The following is a 23,319-nucleotide window of genomic DNA, read 5'->3' as shown; positions in this document are numbered from 1 at the left end:
GACTGGATGACTCCTGCACAATCCACTCGAGCTTCCCTTTCATGGTTGATGATGTAATCTGAATCTCTTGACTATATTTGTGATTTCCTCCTCAATCTGCTGTTCTAGACTTTTTTTTAAAAGGACACGATCGTAACTTTTTTCAATGTTTGGAGTTGTTGCTTACTCGCCATGAAAACATTTGCCCGGATTTTGCAGCCAAAATGACAATTTAAAGACATTCACAGATATTAATGCGCAAATTGTCCAGTATGTGGCGAGAAGGTTATACCCCCAAAGGCAAATCGCCACAAATTGATGAACGATTTTTGCTGCTCCGCCATTACCCTTCTGAGAACGAGAGCACGCCCTCAACCTCCCAATAATTTCAAGAAATTGTTGCATTTGTGTATTAATTGCCCAGTAAACTCACTGCAGAAAATTGGAATTGAACTGCCTAACTTGCTTATTAAGAACGAGATTTATATTCGTGCAATGCCAATCAACCTCTCTGACCACAAGTTAAACAATTTAAACGGTGAAGTCTTCTTCCTACAGGTAGGGAGGTGTCAGCTGTGGCTCAGTTCATAGCACCCTCGCCTTTGAATCAGAGGGTTGTGGGTTCATGTCCCACTCCCGGAAACCAAGAACTGTGATTGTACTCGAAAAGAGTTGCAATCTGTGACTGTTGGTAACTCGAACGAGTTTCCTACAGGTAGGAAGTAGACGATAGAGATTTAATCAATGTTATATTTTTGTCTTACTTTCCCTTCTGTCTCTTTTCTCTCTCTTAGTCCAATCTTCCTTTCCGTCTTATTTCCCTTTCTGTACCTGATTTGACTTTCATTCACACGATTTCCTTCTGTTGCTCTGCTGCTTTCTCAATCCTTAAATCTCATTGGTTAAGAAGATGGACTGTTGGTCCCATCGTCCACTGAGATCCCAGATGTCCTGTGATCAGATTGCACAATGAACAAGTTCGGCCGTAAAATGTTTTTGTGTCGAACTATGAGGGCAATATGCCTAACTAACTGGGCACACACTGAGATGCCCCGTTTCAGCAAAATCTGGACCAAATTCACAGTAATACGTATGAAGAATATGTGAAGATCACGGTAAAATGTGTGAAGAATATGTGAAGATGTAATGAACGGAGAATGTATTTAACGGGAGTTGCTAAATTCAGCGAAATAAAATGGGAAAGGTTAATAAAACACACATGCATCCAAAAATACTTTGAATACATGGCCCAGTTTACGTCAAGGGAAGGAGGTAATGATGTAATAGAGGAAGGAAAGGAGCTTATCAAGATGGATGATGTGTACTACTTTATTGACCAAAAGAATCTAGAAACCAGCATTGGTTGAGAGTGCTCAAAATCTATAAATATGATTTGCGATGCAGTCTTGAACATAGCATCTCATCTAGGGTGACCTTCCACACAGGATACAGATAGCAATACCTGGGCTGCAAGGGAAAAGCATGTTTTAATGCTTGCCGTGGAGTGTGGCCAAGAGAATTGTGATGCTGGAAATCACAATGGAAATTAAAATAAGAATTTATGTCACTGCCTTGCTTTTTTTTAAAGAAGAAAAAGTATTGTTGCTCTGGTGGTAAAGTTCACACGATGGAAAAGTAGGAGTGTGTTTACTTGAGGCGGTGAATCCAGATCATCACAACTCGCTGGGTTAATTACGTCTCTACTACTTGTTCTTACTCAAAGTTTCGTTGTTATTCTGCACCCCACTTCCCCCTCTCCGCCCTCCACCCCGCACCCCCATTACTTTGAGGAATTTCGCTGCATTTCACTTCGGTTTTTTAACGAACTGTTACAAGATTAGGATCAGAGTTAGAGATATATTATTGTTAGGTAATAATATCATTAGAGCTTGGGTTACATTTGGGGATTAGGGATTTATTTTACAGTCAGACTCGGAGCCAGTTTTTAAAATTGGTATATTCCATTGCCTCTCTGGGTAATGTAGTGATCACAATCAGTGCCTTGCTGGACTTAATTGTTTTTAGACCGAATAAAGTACATTCTTCAATGAAAAGTGAGTGCAATGTTGTATCTCGGATTAAATGGTAGTTTTGAAAGGGAATTGGGCAACTATCTGAAGGAGCAAAAAAATTGCAGGGCTATGGGAAACATCGGGGGATCAGGAATAATTGGATAGTCCTTTCAAAGTGCTGGCAGAGGCACGAATGGCTGAACAGTCTCCTTCTGTGCTGTATTTGTTGTGATTGTATGCATGAGGTATGATTCTAATGAACTTAACCTGGTGGATTCAATTATGTAGTATTTATACATCTCACGCAATGAACCTCCTCTCTCCCATCAAACATAAACCCGCTAACCTTGTGGCTGTTGCTTGGCTGGGCTCATCTAAGGTATAAGCAGTACGCCACACTAAGGAAGCCCCTGCCATTTTAAACTGTGTTGGAGCAAACAACAGTTCAACACCATGGTGCTGAAAATAAAAGATAATTTATTTTGAAACTCAAAAGATCTCAGTTGGATGAGAGGAAGAATCATCGTGTAGAACGTAGATAGATCAAATTCCAGGTCTAGATCCAATTCTGATGCAAGGTCGCCGGCCTGAAACGTTAACTCTGTTTCTCTCTCCACAGATGCTGCCAGACCTGCTGAGTATTCCCAGCATTTTCCACTGTTTAGTTCAGATAGCAGCCAGGGTATAGATAAAGATAAACTATTTCCTCTGGTCGGGGGGCGGGCGGAAATCCAAAACAAGAGGGCATGATCTTAAAGTTAGAGCTAAGCCCTTCAGGGTGACCTCAGGAAGCACTTCTTCACACAAAGGGCAGTGGAAATGTGGGACTCTGTCCCTCCCACAAAGGAACTGTTGAGACTGTGGGTGAATTGAAAAGTTCACAACTGAAATGTGTAGATTTTGGTTGGGCAAGAGTGTTATGGATCATGAAACCAAGGCGACCAGATACAGATCAGACGTGATGTAATTGAATGGTGCATCGGGCTTGAGGGGCCGAATGGTCTTCTCCTGTTCCTGCACTGATGGTGAACATTGGATAATGCAATGCATTAAGCGAGCATAGACTCCTTACGGCGTACAACTGTTCAAAATGTTGTTATTTTGTGACATGAAAAGAAGGGTCTGCAGTAGCCTGGGTTAAAGCTTCCTGGTGAGATTATTTTATCTGTGCTGCAGCAATGCCTGCCGTTGGCTGCAGACTAGTAAATTACTGTCGTTGGAATAACCCCGAGAAAGCAGGTCTATAATCAGGACATGAATAAATGATGCAACAGGTTGATGAGAAAAGGCCAGAGAGAGAGAGAGAGAGAACAAAAAAACAGCTGAGATTATGGGGAGACCTTTATAAATGAAGTGTCAAAAAGGGAGAGAGTGAAGAAAAATCTCCTTCAGCAAATGTATCGGGCTGGCACCTCCCAATAAGAAAAAGAATCAGAGTACTGAAGGAATTAATTACAAGAGCATTACAAGAAGAATTCGTGGAATTGCAAAGCATGTGGCACAGACCAGCACGAGGAGGCAGCTGTTAATGGGGAAAAACTCCAGGAGAGTTTAATAATTTTCAAAACAGATATGAAGGCTGCATAAAAGAAATGCAGTCAGGATAATGGATAATGCTGTCCAAAGTTACTGATATATCTGCGAGGTGGAGTCTGTTTTAGCGCTAGACCATTAAAGGTGAACGGCAGCAGAGAGGTGCACTGAATTCCAGCTGATCTCTTGTGTTCACTTCGTGGAGTGTGTTCTGCTGGAGTTAAAATTGAAACTTCTTTTTTAACTAATGATGGAATGGGCAGAGCCCTCGGCTATGAAAATAGCAGGTACTGTTTTCATTCATCACACCTCTTCGCATTTCTCTTCCTTTGTCAAGCCACACAGGGCTCGATCATCCATCACCAGCCACCTTGGAGTTTTCAGTTCACGAGTTGAAAACTATCAGCACTTTTTTTTTTCACTCGCATTTCTCATGGGTTAGTTCATTTGTCCTGCCTCTTCCACATTCCACCATTTTTATGTTAGCCCCCATTTCCCCCACCCCTCCTTTAACGATGGATTCCTCTAACAGATCACATTTTTTTTTCCTCTCTGTGTTAAGCACCAGTCATCAATCCTGCGCAGGGATATTTATTTTAAAAAAGTGAAAGTGGGCCTGTCGGCAAGCTGCAGTTGTCGTAGAGCAATCGTCAAGCTCTAAGCTAAATTGAGGCGGCCGTGACTGACCCTTGGGCCTCCCTGCAGGGCAAATTAAACCAGCCTATAAAAAGAAAAGAAAGACTTTTACATTTATAGAGCGATTTTCAGGGCTGCAAGAGGTTCCAAAGCTCCTTCCAGCTGATTAAGTAAGTTTGAAGTGTTGTAATGTAGAAAATGTGGCAACCCATTCGCGCACAGCAAGCTCCCACAAACAGCAATACGATAATGCCCAGATAATTTGTTTCTGTGATGTTGATTGAGGGGTAAGTGTTGACCAGGACACTGGGGATAACAGACCTGCTCATCAAACTACTGCAGTGGGATCTTGAAGAGGGCAGACAGAGCCTTAGTTTAACATCCCATCTGATCTGAAACACAGCACCCCCAACAATGCTAAGTTCTCTCTCTTAGTACAATGCTGAAATGTCAGCTTTGTTTTTGTGCTCAAGTCTCTATAGTGTTGGTCTTGAACCCACAGCCTTCCCAACAGTAACACACTGGGGATTTGCACAAAATATCTTGTGGTTGCAGGGTTAAATCAAGTGACTTTACAGTCATCCTTCTTTATTTTGTGACTTCAAAATGGGTCCAGGAGAATGGAATAGTTTCGTAGTTTAAGTGCAGTTTGCCATAATCAAGCTGCACAACACCCCTCCCCAACCCCCCAGCCATCACACATTAGATGCAAAATTAAGCTCCCAGTATCCTGACCAAACCTCAAACCAACAACTCCTGGTGTCATTTTTCTAGTTCTTGACACTATCCCTCCCTGTGTGTTTTCTCAGCAAAGTTGACAGTTCAGCAACAAATTGTGTTGACTGATGAGATTTTGTGCCATGGGTCCATACCCACGAGGAATTGGGTAGAGACAGGCAAAAAAAATTCATCTCACTTCAGGACGTTTACAGCTGAGAGAAAGGGAAGAATGTTACCCCATTAGTCTGAGTGAGTTTTGAATGCAGAGCTGAAGGAGCAATGTTCAAAATAACTACATTTTCAATATTTTCTCATATCACATTGCAAAAGGTGATATAAACTTGATTAACCAGCTGCTGGCTGGTCTCCACATTCTTTTCTCATTTCAACTCTAGTGAACATTCTGCATCACTACTTACTGTGCAATCCCACTGCTTGTTTTCTTTAGACCAATATACAGTTCCATGTTCTTTTACTGAATAAATCAACAATGCATGTCAGGCTCATTTGCTTTGACAAAGTGGCGTTAACCTTGCCTAAGTGGGTAGCACTCTCACCTCTAGTCAGAAAGTATATGGTGGGTTCAAGCCTTACTCCTGATACAAGCTAGATGACAGTCTGAATGCAGTACTGAGGGAACGCTACATTGTCAGAGGTGCTGTTTTTCGGATAAAATAGTAAACTGAAACCCCCACCTATCCTCTCAGGTGGACATAAAAGATCCCACAATACTATAAAAGTGAAGAGTAAGGGAGTTCTTGTCTGTGTCCAACATTTATCTCTCAACTATCATCACTGAACACATGACCTTGCCATTTATGGTTTTACTGTTTGTGGGAGCTTGCTATGCACAAATTGGCTGCTGCATTTCCTACATTATAACGGTGGCTACACTTCAAAGATACTTCATTGGCAAAGCACTTTGGGGCATCCCGAGGTCACAAAATATGTAATATTAATGCTTTCTTTAAGGCATAAGCAGTTTATTGCAAAGAGTTGCATTCACATCATTGCATTAAGTTTTTGCATTGAAACTTTATCCACTACTTTACAACACATCAGTAGACTTTGATCAGCATTGGTTTTGGTAGGCTACTATGCTCCACACTGAAACTCTTCCCCCAAGATATATCTTCTTCACAAGCAGACAAAGAGGCAGACAGGCGACACACGCGCGCACACACACACACACACGCATTGACAGCGTGACTGCTTTAACTCCAGTTGCCTTTTAAAAACATGTCAGCCAAAAAAAATGCTCTATTTTTCAAAACTACTGGGTTCGTACCCAAGAGTTCTTAATGTAATGTTAGACACTGTTATGTCTGTTCTGTAAGAAAGAAGTACATCAACCTTGACAGAGTTCCAAGATATAAAATAAAGGAAGAGGTCATCTCTGGGGAACTGTGAGAAAATTGGACATGATGCAGCATTAATGTATTGCAACACAAGACTAAATGTGCTCCAAGAATCTACAAACATTCCCAAACGGCATTTTACTTTGCCCCTTTAAAGAATTTAATCTTTTGCGAGTTACATTTTGACAGAAAAATTGAAAATAAGCTGAGCAAACTGCAGCAAATAGAATTCCACAGCTTCTTCAGGCCAATAATGAGGATCCAGTGGAAAATTAGTTCTAGACATATCCTCATCACCAAGAAGTGAAGCCAAGGTATTTAGCTGGCTTTTCAAACCGATGGTTAAAATGTACAGTCACACCACCACCGCTGCTCGTTACCAGGGCCATTTTATCTGAAGGAGTGATGATGTGTTTATTAAAAGTTTTCTTTGGCGTGTTAATCAGAGAAACATCTCTGAAGGCAATCTCCCAACCTAGAGGGAAAGTGTTTCAAAAGCAGAATGACTGTAATTGCATTTATGAGCAATGTATCCTATCGTATTTGGCAGGCCCACAGGAAAAACGCAATTCCCTTTCTGCTCAGTGCAGCAGCATGTCCACCAGATGTCAACAAGTTTTGTATCTTAATCCATCTGGGGGAGTTTGTCCTGGGTTGACAAGTAGACACTGGACTTCAGTTGGTGGACTTACAGTCTCACCATGAATATTATTTATTGCAGCACAAATATGTTGACTAACAAACATTCTTAGGGCTCAGGAAGATCATTGGAATTAGTTCTGTTTATCTACACTATTATTATCATATCAGTAGCACTCTCTCTTTCTGAATTTCAGAAGATTGTGGGTTCAAATGTCACTCCAGAGGCATGAGAATAAAATCTAGGCTGACACTCCTAGTGCCAAACTAAGGGAATGCTGCAATATCGGAGGTGCTGTCTTTAAAATTTCATTGCCCTCAGGATTTAAAACATCCCATTGCAGTATTTGGAAGAGCAGGGAATTCGTCCTGGTTTTCTAGGCTGATATATGTCCCTCATTTACCGCCTAAAAAAAAAAGATTAGCTGGTCATTATCACAATATACCATGTGGGGGCTTGCTATGTGCAAACTGCTTGTTGCGTTTCCGACATACCGCAGTGTCTACACTTCAAATGTATTTTGTTGGCTGTGAAGCATCTTGGAATGTTCACAGATCACAAAAGGCACTATGTGAATGCAAATTATTTTTCTCACTTTTCAAAATTAGATCATTTTTGGACATCTTTTTCATTGGGAATTTAATACAGCAGCCTTATAATCTGGAATATCTTTTCAAAAATAGAGAGAGTTTAATTTCCTCTGGCAATGCACTGATTAAAGTGTTTATTTGAAGTTCCTTTGCTCTCTATGTTAATATGTTAACCTATTTATTCTTTGTGTGCCAATTTGGGAATGATAAAGAAAGATTTTTCCTCATCATTTCTATCATGAATGTCCCAAAGAACTTCTTTTACAATGAGTCACATTGTGCAGCTTTATATTGTTAGGTGAGTAATATAGCAGACATTTTCCACATAACAAGGCGTCACAAACATTGGTGGTTGAGGGAGGAATATTGGCCTGGACACCAGGTGAATTCCCTGCTCTTCTTTGAATATCCTTTACACTCACATTCCCCACTGGTACAGGAAGACAGGATCTCAGTTTAACATCCCATCTGATTTATAGCACCTTTGGCAATGCAGCATTCCCCCAACACTTCATTAAAACATCAGCCTAGATTATGTTAAATTATACTGATTAATACTGTTAAATTAAGTTGAGTTTTAAGGTTCTAGAGGTGGATGTTATCACAGAATTAGGACAAGGAGGGATTTGAACACAAGGATGACCATTTTGAAATCAAAGTGTTTCCCAGTCCTTCCTTTATTGTCATGGGTTAAGCAGATATCCTGTTATCAGTGTTCACCAGGGTTTCAGATGCCCTAATGTCATCACTGCACCAGTATGAGATCATGCTTCCAGCAGCTTCCAGGCCAAAAAAACATTGGGCTGAAGGATGCAGGAAAATGTCTAACTAACTGGGCAGGATCCAGGAAATTCCAGCTCAAAATCTGTTGTTAATATAAAGATAATCTGATTTTACTTAAAGAATTGTTGAACAAGATTTAGGGGCTATGGTGGCATAGTCATTATGTAACCAGGCCAATAATCCAGAGGCCTGGACTAATGATCCAGGGACAAGAATTCAAATCCCACCACAGGAGCTAGGGAATTCAAATTCAATTCCTTTTCCAAATGATAATTCAATAGCATCAGTAATGGTGACCATGAATGTACCAGGTTGTCAAAAAAAAAACCATCTGGTTCACTAATGTCCTTCAGGGAAGGAAATCCGCCATCCTTGTCAAATTTTCTCCTGAGCTCTCACTTATCCCTGACCTTCTATTTTGCTCTACCTACTGCACCCCTTCTTAAACATTATAAAATCCATCACATTTCTACCTCTCTTTAGCTCTGAAGAAGAGTCTTACGGACTCAAAACATTAACTCTGTTTCTCTCTCCACAGATGCTGCCAGACCTGCTGAGTCTTTCCAGCATTTTATGTTTTTATTTCAGATTTCCAGCATCTGCAGTATTTTGCTTTAACCTGCCATCCCTACCTGGTCAGGCATAAATGTGACTTCAAACCCACAGCAGCTTTTAACTCCCTCTGATGTGACTGAAATAGCTACCACTCAGTTCTATAGGGATGGACAATAAATGCTGGTCTTTCCAGCGATGCCCACATCCCGTGAATTAATAAAGAAAACTTCAGAAGGGTTTTTGCATGAAGTATTACTCAGTAGTACTGCTGCTCTTTTTCTAACTCTTACCCAGTCCCATTCATCCTTCATTGGCTCCCAGTCCGATAATGCCTCAATCTTAAAATTCTCATCGTTGAGTTCAAATCCTACCATGGCCTCACCCCCTCTAACTCCACAATCTATTCCAGCCCCACAACCCTCTGAGATCTCTGCACTCCTCCAATTCTATCTCTGCATCCCTGATTTTAATTGCTCCACCATTGGTGGCTGGATCTTTAGTTGCCTAGGCCCTGAGATTTGGAATTTCCTCCCAAAAACTCTCTGCCTCGTTCTTCTCTTTTAAGTCACTCATTAAAACATACCTCTTTGACCAAGCTTGTGGTCATCTGTCCTAATATGTCCTGGTGAGGATCAGTGTCAGATTTCATCAGGTAATATTTTGAACTGCCTTTGGATGATTTAATCCCTCAAAGGTGTTATATAAATGCAAGTTATTATTGATCAAATCACTTGGCGCTACCGGTTTTATTAACTTATTCCATTTGAAAATTATGCATTTGCTTTTTTGTTTGAATGTCCTTTTGTCTGTTTGGCAATTGTATAGATAGAATAAGGTGTCTTGTTTTAAATATATAACATGATGTGACCCAAATAAGCTGTATCACATCAAAAGTTAGCTTTACATCACACAACTGAATTTTCATATATGTGCTCCCAGCCCAGAAAATTAGAGTAGGGGTGATTATGTGTGGATTGAAATTATGGAGAGCATCTGCCAATGTCCTGGGTTCCTGGCAGGATTGTGTGATCGGAAAATTTGCAACGGGTATAAAATGGGCCTTGGGTTAACACCTCAATCTAAAAGACAACACCTTTTGCCATGCCTTTCAGGACTGCACTGGAATGTCAGCCAAGATTACATGCTTAAGTTTCTAGAGTGGGGCTTGAACCCATAGCCTTCTGATTGCAAGGCAAGGTGTTACCCTCTGAGCTACAAATGACAAACTGGCACAAGATTATGCATTAGGGAATTAACAGAAAGCAAAGGTCACTTCTAATGCCAGAAGTTGCTGCACAGCCAGGCTTCAGTAAGTGGAGTGGGCAGCCCAGGAGGCATAGAAACAAGTGCTGCAGTGGTTCAGGTAGCAGGAGCACTATCACCTTCTCAGGGCAAATAGAGATGGGAAATAAATATGAAAACAAACTATCTCAGGAAGCGAATGCCCAGCGACCAGCTGGAATTGTTCTCCTCGAGCAGCGAAAGTCAAGGGGTGATTTGGTGGAGCTGTTCACAGTCTTGAGAGGTTTTGATATAGTAACTAAGGAGAAACTGTTTCCAGTGGCAGAAGGGTTGGTAATTAGAGGACGGAGATTTAAGGGAATAAAAAACAGAAAATGCTGGGAACACTCAGCATGTCTGGCAGCAAATGTTAACTCTGTTTCTCTCTCCACAGATGCTGCCTGACCTGCTGAGAGTTTCCAGCATTTTCTGTTTTTATTTTAGATCCCCAGCATCTGCAGTATTTTGCTTTCTTATGAGAGATTTAAGGTAATTGGCAAGAAGAGTGGAGGAGAGGTGAGGAAAACAATGTTAATCTGGCAAGTTGTTATGATCTGGAATGCCCTATATAAAAGGGCTGAATACACACTTTTCAGCTCAATAATTATGCATCTATGAGGAGCTTGGTGAATCTCATGGTGCGGTGGGCAAGAAGTTGCCGCCCCACCGTCACTCATGGGGTCCAAGGTCCTGATGCCATATTTAAAAGTACCCGGACAGACATTCACTCAATGCAGGTCAGGGGCTCCGCATTGCTCCTCCAGAGTCCTTGCAGCCACAGTTCCTGCTGGAGAAGCTGGCAGATGTGAGCAACCACATCCTGGGACACAGGAGGGCATCTCCAGCATTGCCTTTCCTTCATCTCTACATAAGAGCACTGCCGGCGATACACCCATGATTGGGCCAATGCTCGCCATTGCAGTGTTCGATGTTCGCCAGCATCTTGACCTTTTAGGGGCCCCGTTACCTCTTGCTGCTCAGGCCCTTGCTCCTCCTGGCCCTGTGCCAACCAGTGAAGGGCCCTCTTTCTCCTCATCTGGGTGAGAACCATTAGCAAAGCTGGATTGCTTGCAGCCTGCATCATTGACGCCTCAGTGGATGTGTGAACGAACTGAACTGGTACATTTAGTGAGCATGTCCTTTCGAGGTTTCCCTACATCACAAAGTCAGCAGGCAAGTGCTAAGCCCTTTGCCTGGCCTCCACCTAGACATGTCAACCCTGTCCCACCCTTTTCAGGTAAAGGACATCCAGGAGGACCAGAGATGGGTGTTCCTACTGTTCATATACGTCTGCATATGGAGACATTGCACTGTGACTAGGGTGACAAGAGCCTTCTGGCAAGAACCGTCCCTCTGACACTATTTCACTTGTCTCCACTACCCTTGAGACTCTATAGAGGGACCATTGCCTTGGCAGCATAGAAAGACTAATGGAATGAGCACATCAACCAAGACCATTCACCAAGGAGGATGGACGTTTGGAGTTGGGAGTTTTCTGGCATCCACCAACCTTGACCCTTGGAGGCATCCACCTCCCTCCCACCCTGCCTCTGAGAGCAGTAGATGGCAAATCACACAGAATGAATGGCAGCTCCACACCTTACTGGGATTTCGATGTTATGAGACCCATGAGTCGGGAACAAGCCTGCTGCAATGCGAGTTTAACCATAGAGAGGAGAACACAACTGAACGTGGTTCTAATCCAGTTGCCTCATAATTATTAAGGTGTCCATCTAGTTGGCCACTTGTGCTGACCTTGAACTCTACCCACCAGAAAAGACCCTCCTCCCACTTCAAGGGATCTCACTGACTGACGAACTGTGTGGTCAAGGTTAGACTGGAAAAATGGTGCATGTCACCTTTCAAACTTGACCCACCACCTTCTACCCTCCCCCTGTCACCCACCAACTGCCCCCCATCACCCTAGACTCACCCAATATCACCATTCCTTTCCCTCTGTCATCTTTGAACCTCGCCTCGTTACCATGGGTCCTATCACAATCCACCTCCACATGCCTCTCAGAGCGGACACCTGTTACTGTCCCCATGCCCACTCCGACCCTGCACCCTCCCGTTATCCAAACCACCTGTCTAGTCCCCCTCCATTATCCCACCCCGCTCTGATGAGACCTTCACCTACTAGACTCTTATCCTGGACCTGCCACCCCACCATATCCCACTCCCCCTCTGACGGTAACTGGTTCCACTTATCACCAGTACCCTGGGTTCACCCCCCAGGACTCCACTGATGACACCATCAATCCTGCCTTCTAAGATATTCCCCCCGCATCCCCGGTAAGCCTGCCTTCCCAGTTCAGCTTTCCCTCCACCCTTCCCCCAACCCCCCCCCCCCCACTCACACACCCCACCCACCCACCCCCTGCAGTGTTCACCTGCCTCCCTTGTCCAGCCTTGGTGCAGTGTTTGCTACCGGCACTCAATACGAGTAAAGTTAGGCTAGGTCCCCAAGAAGGTGAAAGCAACATCTACTGACCTCAAAGTTGTGGAAGAGGCGAAGCTTGCCTGGTGCACGCCACTTATACACAATCGTAAAACTGAACGTTCTAAATTCTTGCTGGCGGGGAACTTAATTTGGAGGACAAACTTAATTCTGGCGAGATGGCCTTTTAATTAGTAGGCTTGAGATGCTAATGAATGCAAATGGGGTTCCCGACATTGTTCATCAGGAAACCTGACCCGCCTTTAACCCGCCAACGTCAGGAGAACAAAATTCCAAACTAATTTTCTGGCGGTGGGGGGCAGACATTTTCAATCATACCAAATTAAGTGCCTGCTACGATTCCTGTTGCTGGTGGGAGTGGAAAATTCTGCCCCTTGTCTTTTGTGCCAATTATTTTAACTCTGTTTCCTTTAGTCACCAGCCTTCCTGCCAGTGGTAACAGCTTTTCTTTATTTACTCCATCAAAACCCCTCATAATTTTTGAATGCCTATATTAAATAATTACCCAGAAGATTACCCAGAATACTTTATGATATACTTAAATAAAAAACGCCATACTTTCATTAAACTGTAAATGGAATGTGACCACAACTCACCCCAACCTTCCCTCTCCAACCCAAAAAGAATGCATGCTAATGAACGTTAATTAGGAGTCCATATGTTGCTTTTGCTCTGAGGCCATAAAATGTGACGTGGCTCTTTAAAGGAGAAGAATGGATGGACAGCTACCACTCAGAGATATGAGAGTAAGTTTTGTTATCTTTGTGCTCCCAGTGGATAGCCTGACCCGCCAGAAATGCAGAGGTGGAAATTGCGGGGGGGGGGGGATGAATACAATTTTGTGGCTTATGCTTCCAGTGGGTGCTCCCTGCCAGAAGAGTTCATTCAAAAATTAACCTGATGGCCAATATGGAACAACCATAGCTAATTATATACATGTGTCGATACTCCAGTAGACAACAAGGCCAACATTGAGCGGATAAATTGGTGCTAGGGCCAAGCTGCAGATGCTTGGGTGGGTCTGGGAGGGGCAACTTGTATTGACATGCGTGTTATGGACTTGGGTGGGGAGCAACAGTTGTGTGTGGCTGCAGGCCTCCCTGTGAATTAGACAGCGTTTATCTGGGACTAATCCTGACATATCTGAATCGACTCAGAACTCTCCTTTACTGGTGATACTATGCTTGTTGCTCTTTTTAAGAGGTGCACAAGCAGTGTTGCAGAACTGCTGCTGACTTGGGTGGCAATTGACGGTTCCTCCAGTGTGCAACTCCATTTGTGGCATTAGCAGAGGGCATGACCTAATTTGGCTATTGACCTGCATGAAGACAAAACTCTCTGTAATCATGAAATGTCTGAATCACACTTGTCTGTATCTGTTCTCCAAGCTTGTTCAAACTAGCCTGGACCCCAAAGAATATCAGTTGGAACTTTTGATAGGGAATGGTTATGCTCATCACTGATATTAGTCTTTGCACAAAGGCAGACTCAGGGTATACATAATTATTTGGTTAACTTCACTGCACCACATTACACTATTGTGTGCACAGATGTACTAACTGCACAACATGGTTTGTGTTAGGAATTTTTCAGTTGGAGAGCAGACAGACTGAGACCTGTACCTTTAACAGAGACAGCTCAGGAGGGCAGCTAACAAATTGGACCAATGATCTGGGCCTGCAGATAGCTCATCAACCCACACCTCTGGTGTTTAGTGATAGTACTTTGGCACTTTTTCCTTTGGAAATTTGTGTTGAAGACCACTTGATTCTCTTTATCAAGAGAGCAGATGGGAGATTATGACACTTGAATAGACCTGAGGAAGAAATTTACAGCTACACTATGTAAAATTTTGCTCTGTAAAGAGCAATTGTTACCTAAAGAATTCCTTGGCAACATCTCAGGCCACAAGCCATTACCATCACCGAGAGGAGTGACTGAAATAGGTCAAAGAAATAGTTACATTTAGTGGAGAATGGTATATGGGTGGGATCTTGCTGATGATTGGACAGGCTATTGTGTCTGTAACAGGTCAGTTCATGTTAGTATTCTTGCTGCTGATTGGTCAGTATATGTTAGCATTCCTGCTGCTGATTGGTTGACTGTGTAGAATGGATGGTAATGTGTTTCTTGAGTAAGCGTGGTCAGATGTCATTAATGAGAAGGCTTGGGGAATGTGGTGTTGGTAGATCTCCATAAGTTTTTTAACATGTTTTGTAGGCCAATGTGTGATGGATGAGATAAGTTTAGAGTTGGGCCATTGGATGTGGTAGTTATTAAGTTGAGCATATTTAACAATAGCCCACTTGCCTTGTTCACTGTGTTTGAAGTAGGTTTGATGTTCTTTGAGTCTAGTATGTAGGCTGCAACCTGTTTCTCCAATGTAGACAAGTTCACAATTGTGTGGTATACTGTAAATTCTTGGTTTATTGTCTTTATGGGTCTTGTGCATGATGGAACCGATGTACAGAGGCTGACTCTTATTTTAGTGGAAGGAGTTGTTATAGAGTGAGTAACTAGTGGGAATATGTTAAGCTTATGGGAAGGGAATTAATTAAATTGAAGTGTAGACCTAATAAGGTAAAGTTCTTGTTGTAGATTCTCTTGTCACTGACAGAGTAGACCCTTCTAATGAGAGTGTTGGAAATCGATTGGAAGGTGGATGGAAAGATCAGTAGTTCAGGTATCTCTCAGTATGAGTGGGTTTACAGTGGACTTGATGTAATGGTGTGCCACTTTGAGACTTACTGGTGAGACCATTGAGAAATTGTATGGGTGGTTATGCTGTGTATTGTCATTACAACAACTTGCATTTATACAATTAAGCACTGGACACAATTGCTTATTAGTTCATTGATTGTACATCTAACACAAATAATAAATACTAATATATTGCATTTGGTATAGTTATTTCTCAATGGTCTCATCAGCAAGTCTCAAGGTGGCACACCATTACATCAAGTCTGCTGTAAACCCACTCAAACTGACATACCTGAACTACTGATCTTTCCATCCACCTTCCACCCTCCAATTGATTTCCAACGCTCTCATTAGAAGGGCTTACTCTGTCAGTGACGAACAAATCTATGTTATGGCACAGCAGATGATAAATGCTGAGTTGTTCAAATCCCAGAGGGAAACTTGAAACAACTCAGCATTTACCATCGCTGTGCCATAACATAGGGGCTCATCCGGGATATATTTGAAATTCCTTGACTGGTTTGGAGCTGGTGAATCTTACGGTTAAGTGTACGAGAAACACTGTGAATTCAGGAGTTGGTGTGAGGGTTTTTTTTAAAGTGGTGAGACTGCAATATGGCTTTGGCAGTTGCTAAGACTTGTTTGGGAGTTGAAGTTATAACTTTGGCTGGTTTACAAAAGGTACCTAAAGTTAAGTTAATGGAATTGGTGGATAAATTACAATTGGTGTTACCTGCAGGGGTGAAGAAAGCTGATATAATTTAAGATATAGAACAGCATTTAAAGTTGGAAGTGATACCTGACACTAGTGAGTCACAGCTGGAGGTTGTGAGACTTCAGTTACAAATGAAAAAGCTTGAACTTGAACAAGCAAAGGAAATGAAAAAACTCAAGCTAGAGGCAGCAGAAAAAGCAAAAAAGGAGCATTTAAAAGGGATAATGACAAGAGAGAGAAAGAAAACAAGAAAGGGAATTAGAAATTGTGAGGTTAGAAAAGGAGAAAAGAGAAAAAGAGAGAGGGAGAGAATTCTAGATTAAAATGCAGGCAGTTAAAAAAGAGACACCAGGAGGTGAGGAAGGACTTATTTCCAGACCAGGACCCAGTGGAGAGATGTTTAAATTTGTACATGCTCTTCCAAAGTTTGAGGAAAGAGATGTGGAAGTATTCTTTATTTCATTTGAGAAGATAGCTAAACAAATGAAATGGCCACAGGAAAACTGGACATTGTTATTACAATCCAGGTTGGTGGGTAGAGCACAAGAGGTTTATGCTTTACTGTTAGAAGAAATGTCGGTGAACTATGATGTGGTAAGAAAGGCTATTTTGAGTGCTTGTGAGTTGGTTCCTGAGGCATACAGGCAGAAAGTTAGGAATATGAGAAAACAGCTTGGGAAAACTTGTAATGAGTTTGAAAGATTAAAACAAAGTAATTTTCATTTATGGGTGTTTTCGGATATAGGCATTAAAGATAGAGCCAACATATGCAGCTCTTAGAGAGGTAATTCCTTTGGAAGAATTTAAAGATTCAATTCCTTCGGTAGTGAGAACTCATGTGGAGGAACAGAGGGTTGAAACAGTAAGACAAGCAGCAGAGATAGCTGATCATTATGAGCTAGTTCATAGAGCTAATCCTTTTTATCGTCACCCTTTTAAATCAGAAAAGGATAGAAAGTAGGAAGGTGAAAGGAAGGTGGGTAGTCAGGGAAGAGAAGGAATAGGTGGAAATTCCCAGGAAGTTTTTTCTCAGAAAAAAAAAAGGAAGGTGCTGAGGGTAGAAGTGACAGTGATAGGTAAAGAAGCGGGAGTATGTTCACAATTTACCTAAGAGAAACCTGAGGAGTAGGTTGCCGAAATGTTTAAAGATTTTGTGTTTGAAGGGAAAGTCTTTCCATGTGTACAGGGCAGAGTAGGTAAAGATCTTAAAATCGTAAAGAGACACAGGGGTTAGTCAATCCTTAATGTTGTGGGATAGTGACATTTGTTGTTAAGAGGGGGTATTGCAGGAACAGGAGATGCTAAGCCTATTTCATTGTGGAAGGTAAATTTAAAGAGTAAGTGGAAAACAGGTGAGGTAATTGTTGGAGTAGTGGAAAAATTGCCCATTACAGAGGTTCAATTTATTTTGGTTAATGATATAGCTGGATCACAGATGTGGGTGATAACTATGGTAGCTGAGCAGCCTGTAGAAGTGTTTTCAACAGAAGCATTGCAGACAGAGCATCCTGGATTGTTTCCAGATTGTGATAACGAGATCACAGGCTCATAGGTTGAAACAAGAAGAACAGGAAGTTCAAAGGCAGGGAGAAGGTGTGGAATTCCAATTAGCTGACACTGTAGTTGATAAGGTTGTTCAGGAAGAAAGACTGGAGGACAATTCAGCTGAAGCGTTCAACTCGAGGTTAGTGGAGTTACAGAGAAAAGATTTGCAAATAAAGCAATTATGTCAGAGAGCTTACTCAGAGACAGAGGCAAAATGTATTCCAGAATGTTATTACCTTAAAGGTAATGTTTTAATGAGAAAATGGAGGCCTTATGCTTCAGCAAATGAAAGCTGGAAGGAGGTGCATGAGATTGTAATACCATTTGGATATAGAAATGAGATTCTGAAGAAAGCTCATGAAATTCCAATGAGGGGCATTTAGGAATTAGAAAGACACATATAGACACAGGTACCACTATTTTACAATAAGTTCCAATAACATTATATCTTCCTGACAATCTACAACAAGAACTTCATCTTATTAAGTCTACACTTCAATTTAATTAATTCCCTTGTCACAAGATTAACACATGCCCACCAGTTACTCGCTCTATAACAACACCTTCCACTAAGATGAGTCGGCCTCAAGTTTTTTTTTATTGCATGCTAGGCAGCAACAAAGTACCAAGAGTGCATTCCATAACTTGTGCCAAAGCCTACATCAGCACCATTGACATGGCTAAATTGGCTGGGGACTGTTGACATTGCAATTTACAATGATAAATGTTGACACAAAAGAGTAACCAGAAATTGTGACAGTAGGAAGTAAGGTTTGTGAAGAAGAATTACATGCATTAAGCAAGATTTTTAATAAAGTATCTAAAAACTCTAATAAGGAATTCAGCAGAAACCTCTTTACCCAGAGAGTGGTTAGAAAGTAGAGATTGCTACCACATGGAATAATTAAGGTAGTTAAGGTAAATAATATTTAAGAGGAAGCTAGATAAACACATGAGGTAGAAAGGAATAGAGGGTTAAAGTGATAGGGTTAGATGAAGTAGGGCGGGACGAGGCTTGTGTGGAACATAAATAGCAACATAGACCAAATAGGCTGACTGGCCTCTTTCTGTGCTGTAAATTTTATGTTTAGCCTGGTATGAACCAGTTGGTCTGTGCACAATTCTCCTTGGGCCAAACACATTCGACAGTCTGACTCCCTCTCTGCCTGCTCCCTGCTTGTCCCAAATTAAAGTCCGAGCTTATTCCAGGAGTCAAAATTATGAGGAGGTTCAAAAGTTTAGGTCAGGGGAAATAGTTTCCAATGCTAGGAGATTCAGTAACCAGAGGACACAGACCTCAGATAATAGACAAAGGAAGCTGGAGTGGATGAGGAGAATTTATTTTATGCAGCAAGCTTTTTGATCTGGAATTGGAGATATACCGTAGATGTCAGTGTATAAGTCAACCTTAGATCCTTGAAAAATTCCTCCAAAAGTGAGTGAGCGACTCATACGCCGAGCATAAAAGTGAACTGTCAGCATGGGTGTGGATGGTCGCCATTTTGTTATTCACTATGCGGGGTTTGCCCTGTGTGGGCGTGTCTTAACTCCTGCACATCTTTGCATCTTCACAACACAGCTGATATCACCTGCTTGGTCCCTTGCACCCAATTATAAGGTACTGGTAAGCAAAACGTCCATTTGTGGGGTGAAAAATTGAGGCTGAATACTAATGTGAATGTAACAGGTCATGGCTGAAAAGGGGGTCAACTTATATGCCAAGTATATGCAAAAACATGATTTCGGGGGCCAAAAAAATGGAGTTGTCTTATACACCAGGTCATCTCATACGGTACTTGAAGCGTTAAATTTACAAGGCTACAAGGAAAGAGTAGGGGAGTGAGACTAATTGAAGAGCTCTTTCAAAGAGTCAGCATAGGCCCAGTGGGCTAAATGGCCTCCTGGTGCTGTATGGCTCTATGATCTAGCTTGTGAATCTACCAAGGCCAGTAAACCTTACTTTGATTGTACACATGTAAATGGTCAAAGGAGTGAGTAATATACTTATGTCATGGTAAGGTTACTGCTTTCAAAGAAAGAAAATTAGTCCAGACAGATTATATTACATGCATAAATAGATGGATGAAGCTCTGTGACAGCCCATCATTTAATTCATATTTAAAAATCCTTGGGGATTAGAATCAATAGCTGATTATAACTCACGTTCACTTTTAATGCATGATGCAGAGCCTGGAATGATTCTGACAGCAGTAGATTTAGAGGGTGATGCAAGCTGCATGTCTGTGAATGTTACTGCTTAAATGAGAAGTGCCTGAACCTATACAGTGATTGCAAACTTCTGGCTAGAGAACAGCTGTTTTCATAAGTCAGATTTTCCCTCTCTAAAATAAAAATGCTACTTACTGTTAACGTTTTCAGTTCCTACGGCTTTTCAAACAGTTTGCTGTCAATTTTCTATGCAATGTGAAATGGTTGTTTTCAGCAGTTTTGATCACTGCTGTGATTTGTTAGGTGTGATGGGTTAATCCAATGTGAATTATGTATCTTCACTAATAGAAAAGATTGTCAGGCCTGCGATGCTGAAGGAGTACTGAATAAGTACTGAGCTTCTCGTTTTTAGAACATCAGTGGTTCCAAGAGTTTCCTCTGTGTGTTTTGTACAACATCCTTAGCCTGTTCTTTACACGGCACCCAGAGGAAATCTATCCCATTGTGGAGGCAGGACTTAATGCTGCATCTAGTCATGCTATGCCTGACCTGGTGGTCTTCCACTGCATACCTCCCTCTACCCACTCCCCATCCCCCCATCTCTCCTCCCAACTCCCCCAACTTGGAGAACACATCAAACAAGGAAGAGATATTGAAGAACACTTGATTAAGGAGCTGTTGTATTAAAGCAGCCCCTCTCTTTTCTTGTTCACCCATTCATTCTGCTAAAAAATGGTGCAAATGTAGCCGTCACAAATGGGATAGGTGCACAAGGAAATGGTAAAGAAAAACATGCTCTCAAAAAATTGAAGGATAACAGAAAGACTTGCATTTATATGGCTCCTTTTATGAGTTCAGGGCATCCCAATGCACTATACAGCCACTGTGCACATATTTGATGTTTAGTCTCTGTTGTAGGAAACGCAGCAGCCAATTTGCACACAGCAAGACCCCACAAAAGGGCATTACAATATTGACCAGGTAATCTGTTTATTTATGTTGGCTGAGTGATAAATATTAGTCAGGACACCAGGGAGAACTCGCCGATTTTCTTTGAAATAGTGTTATGGGGTCTTTTACATCCACCTGAGAGGGTGGATGGGGCCTTGGTTTAACATCTCACCCAAAAGACAGCACTGGAATGCCAAAACAGATTTTGTGCTTAAGTTGTTGATGAAGGTTTGAACCCACAACCCTCTCACGCTATCCACTGACGCATAGGTGACAACTAAGGCAATTGAAACCTATTAAAGGTTTTTTAATAAAGTTGTGTGCATCACAAGTAATCCTTCATGTTCCTAAAATTAAAAACTAATAGCATCTACTTGGGTGTGGTAGAGTAGTGGCTAAAGTACTGGAATAGTAACCCAAAGTACTGGGAGTTCAAATCTCACGCTAAGCAAGTGATGAAATCAAATCCAATAAATCTAATAGTTTACGGACTGGCACCTGGAATTTTTGGAAAATCTTGTGTGCTGCATTGACGTAAAAGATCCCATGGCACTATTAGAAGAAGAGTTAGGGAGTTCTCCCTGGTGCCCTGGCCAATATTTATCCTGCAACCAATATCCCTGAAACAGATTATCTGGTCAATTATCACGTTACTGTTTGTGGGAGCTTGCTGTGTGCCAATTGGCTGTCACATTTCCCTACTGAACAACAGTGACTACACCTAAAAAAAAAATGTATCATTGGCCAAAACATACTTTGGGATGCCCTGAGGTAAAAATAGAACTTTTTTTTCTTTTAGTGTTGCATGTTCAGTTGTTAAGGCCTGTGAGCTTTTAAACACAAAATCCAGTAAATAGAAAACATGACTATTGATAATTGTTCTGTTCTTATTGCCCTTACAGCCACGCAACAGGTTACGAGACTGACAATCACAATGCTCCAATGTTGTACAGCTGCAGCACGCAGTACAGAATACATACGCACGGGGTGTTCAGAGGGCTTCAGGTGAGAAATGCCAATGTTGCTTTTTCCCGCATGTGTGTCTGTTACAGTCTTTCCAGAAAGTAAAACCTTTGCACCTGACCCTGGAAAAGCTGATTGTGGGCGGTCTGAAAGAAGACTGGACTACAAGGACCACTTGTGTATACAGATGGTTCTAATTTGGGACTTTCTCAACACTACAGGAGCAGGGGAAAGGAGGTTCTGTTCTGTATCAACAGATTTTTAAAAATGTGGATTCGACACTCGTTCTATCATTTACTTAAGACAGACTGGACACCAATCAAGGTGGCAGCAATTTAAAGATTTGCCTTCAGCCCTGCCTGCTGCATATTTTTGAGGAATTGGCAGAATAGTTTCAATCAGTACTGATTTTATCTGCATTTGTAGGACCTGATATTAATCATTATAATATCTTATCAGTGAAACCTTGCTCTCTGATATATCAGACCCACTGATAAAACGTGTTATTTATGGTTTCCTCTCTCACAGGGACAACATGATTAATGCCTTCATTCTATAACATGCTGCTATCTGTGTACTCTTTCTTTCAATGGAAACTGAAAACATAAACAGTTTGACCCTACTGACACTATAGAATTTCCTTCTACACTTTCCCAAACAGTTAGTGTATCAGGTCTCACAATGATTTCTATGAATATGAAAATTTTAGCAGCACTTAATAAATTAGAATCATTCAGGTTATGTACGGCAAGGTAACAATTTGTTGTAAAGTTGTGGTGTTCTTTAAAACAGACACTGTATTCTTTGGAACAAAGGACACTGAGGGGAGATTTAATTGAGGTGCATAAAATTAATGGGAACTAGTTAGTTCTTTTTACTCGTTCATGGGATGTGGGCATCGCTGGCTAGGCCAGCATTTATATACCATCCCTAACTGCCCCTGAGAAGGTAGTGGTGAGCTGCTTTCTTGAACTGCTGCAGTCCATGTGGTGTACTCACATTGCTGTTAGGGAGGGAGTTCCAGGATTTTGATCCAGCGACGGTGAAGGATCGGATGATGAGTGGCTTGGAGGGGAACTTCCAGATGGTGGTGTTCCCATGTGTCTGCTGCCCTTATTCTTCTAGATAGCAGCGATCCTGGGTTTGGAAGGTGCTGTCTAGGGAGGCTTGGTGAGTTCCTGCAGTGCCGCATAGATGGTAGACACTGCTGCCACTGTGCGTCGGTGGTGGAAGGAGTGAATGTTTGTGAATGGGGAGCCAATCAAGCAGGCTGCTTTGTCCTGGGATGGTGTCAAGCTTCATGAGTGTTGTGGGAGCTGCGCTCATCCAGGCAAGTGGAAAGTATTCCATCCCACTCCAAACATGTGCCTTGTAGATGGTGGACAGGCTTTGGGGAATCAAGTGAGTTACTTGTCGCAGGATTCCTAGCCTCTGACCCGCTCTTGTAGCCACAGTATTTCTTTGGCTAGTCCAGTTTAGTTTCTGGTCAATGGTAACCCCCCAGGATGTTGATACTGGGGGACTCAGAGATGGTAATGCCATTGAATGTCAAGGGGCGATGAATAGATTCTCTCTTGTTGGAAATGGTCATTGCATGGCACTTGTGTGGCATGAATGTTACTTGCCACTTGTCAGCCCAGACCTGGATATTGTCCAGGTCTCGCTGCATTTGGACATGGACTGCTTCAGTATCTGAGGGTCGCGAATGGTGCTGAACATTGTGCAATC

General features: G+C 42.0%; 1 protein-coding gene across 4 annotated transcripts in view; it reads left to right on the top strand.

Annotated features, from left to right (window-relative positions):
* Window positions 1-23,319, top strand: part of LOC144684963 (Wilms tumor protein homolog) — a 72,777-nt gene that overhangs the window by 21,420 nt on the left and 28,038 nt on the right. For all 4 annotated transcript variants that reach the window (XM_078549435.1, XM_078549434.1, XM_078549436.1 and 1 more), the window contains exon 4: window positions 21,531-21,633. In XM_078549435.1, coding sequence (XP_078405561.1) covers window positions 21,531-21,633 — 103 coding nt within the window. The remainder of the gene's footprint in view (window positions 1-21,530; window positions 21,634-23,319) is intronic.

Source organism: Cetorhinus maximus, chromosome 9 (genome assembly GCF_964194155.1).
Source record: "Cetorhinus maximus chromosome 9, sCetMax3.hap1.1, whole genome shotgun sequence".
Taxonomy (NCBI): Eukaryota; Metazoa; Chordata; class Chondrichthyes; order Lamniformes; family Cetorhinidae; genus Cetorhinus; species Cetorhinus maximus.
This window is presented reverse-complemented; position numbering and strand designations above follow the sequence as displayed.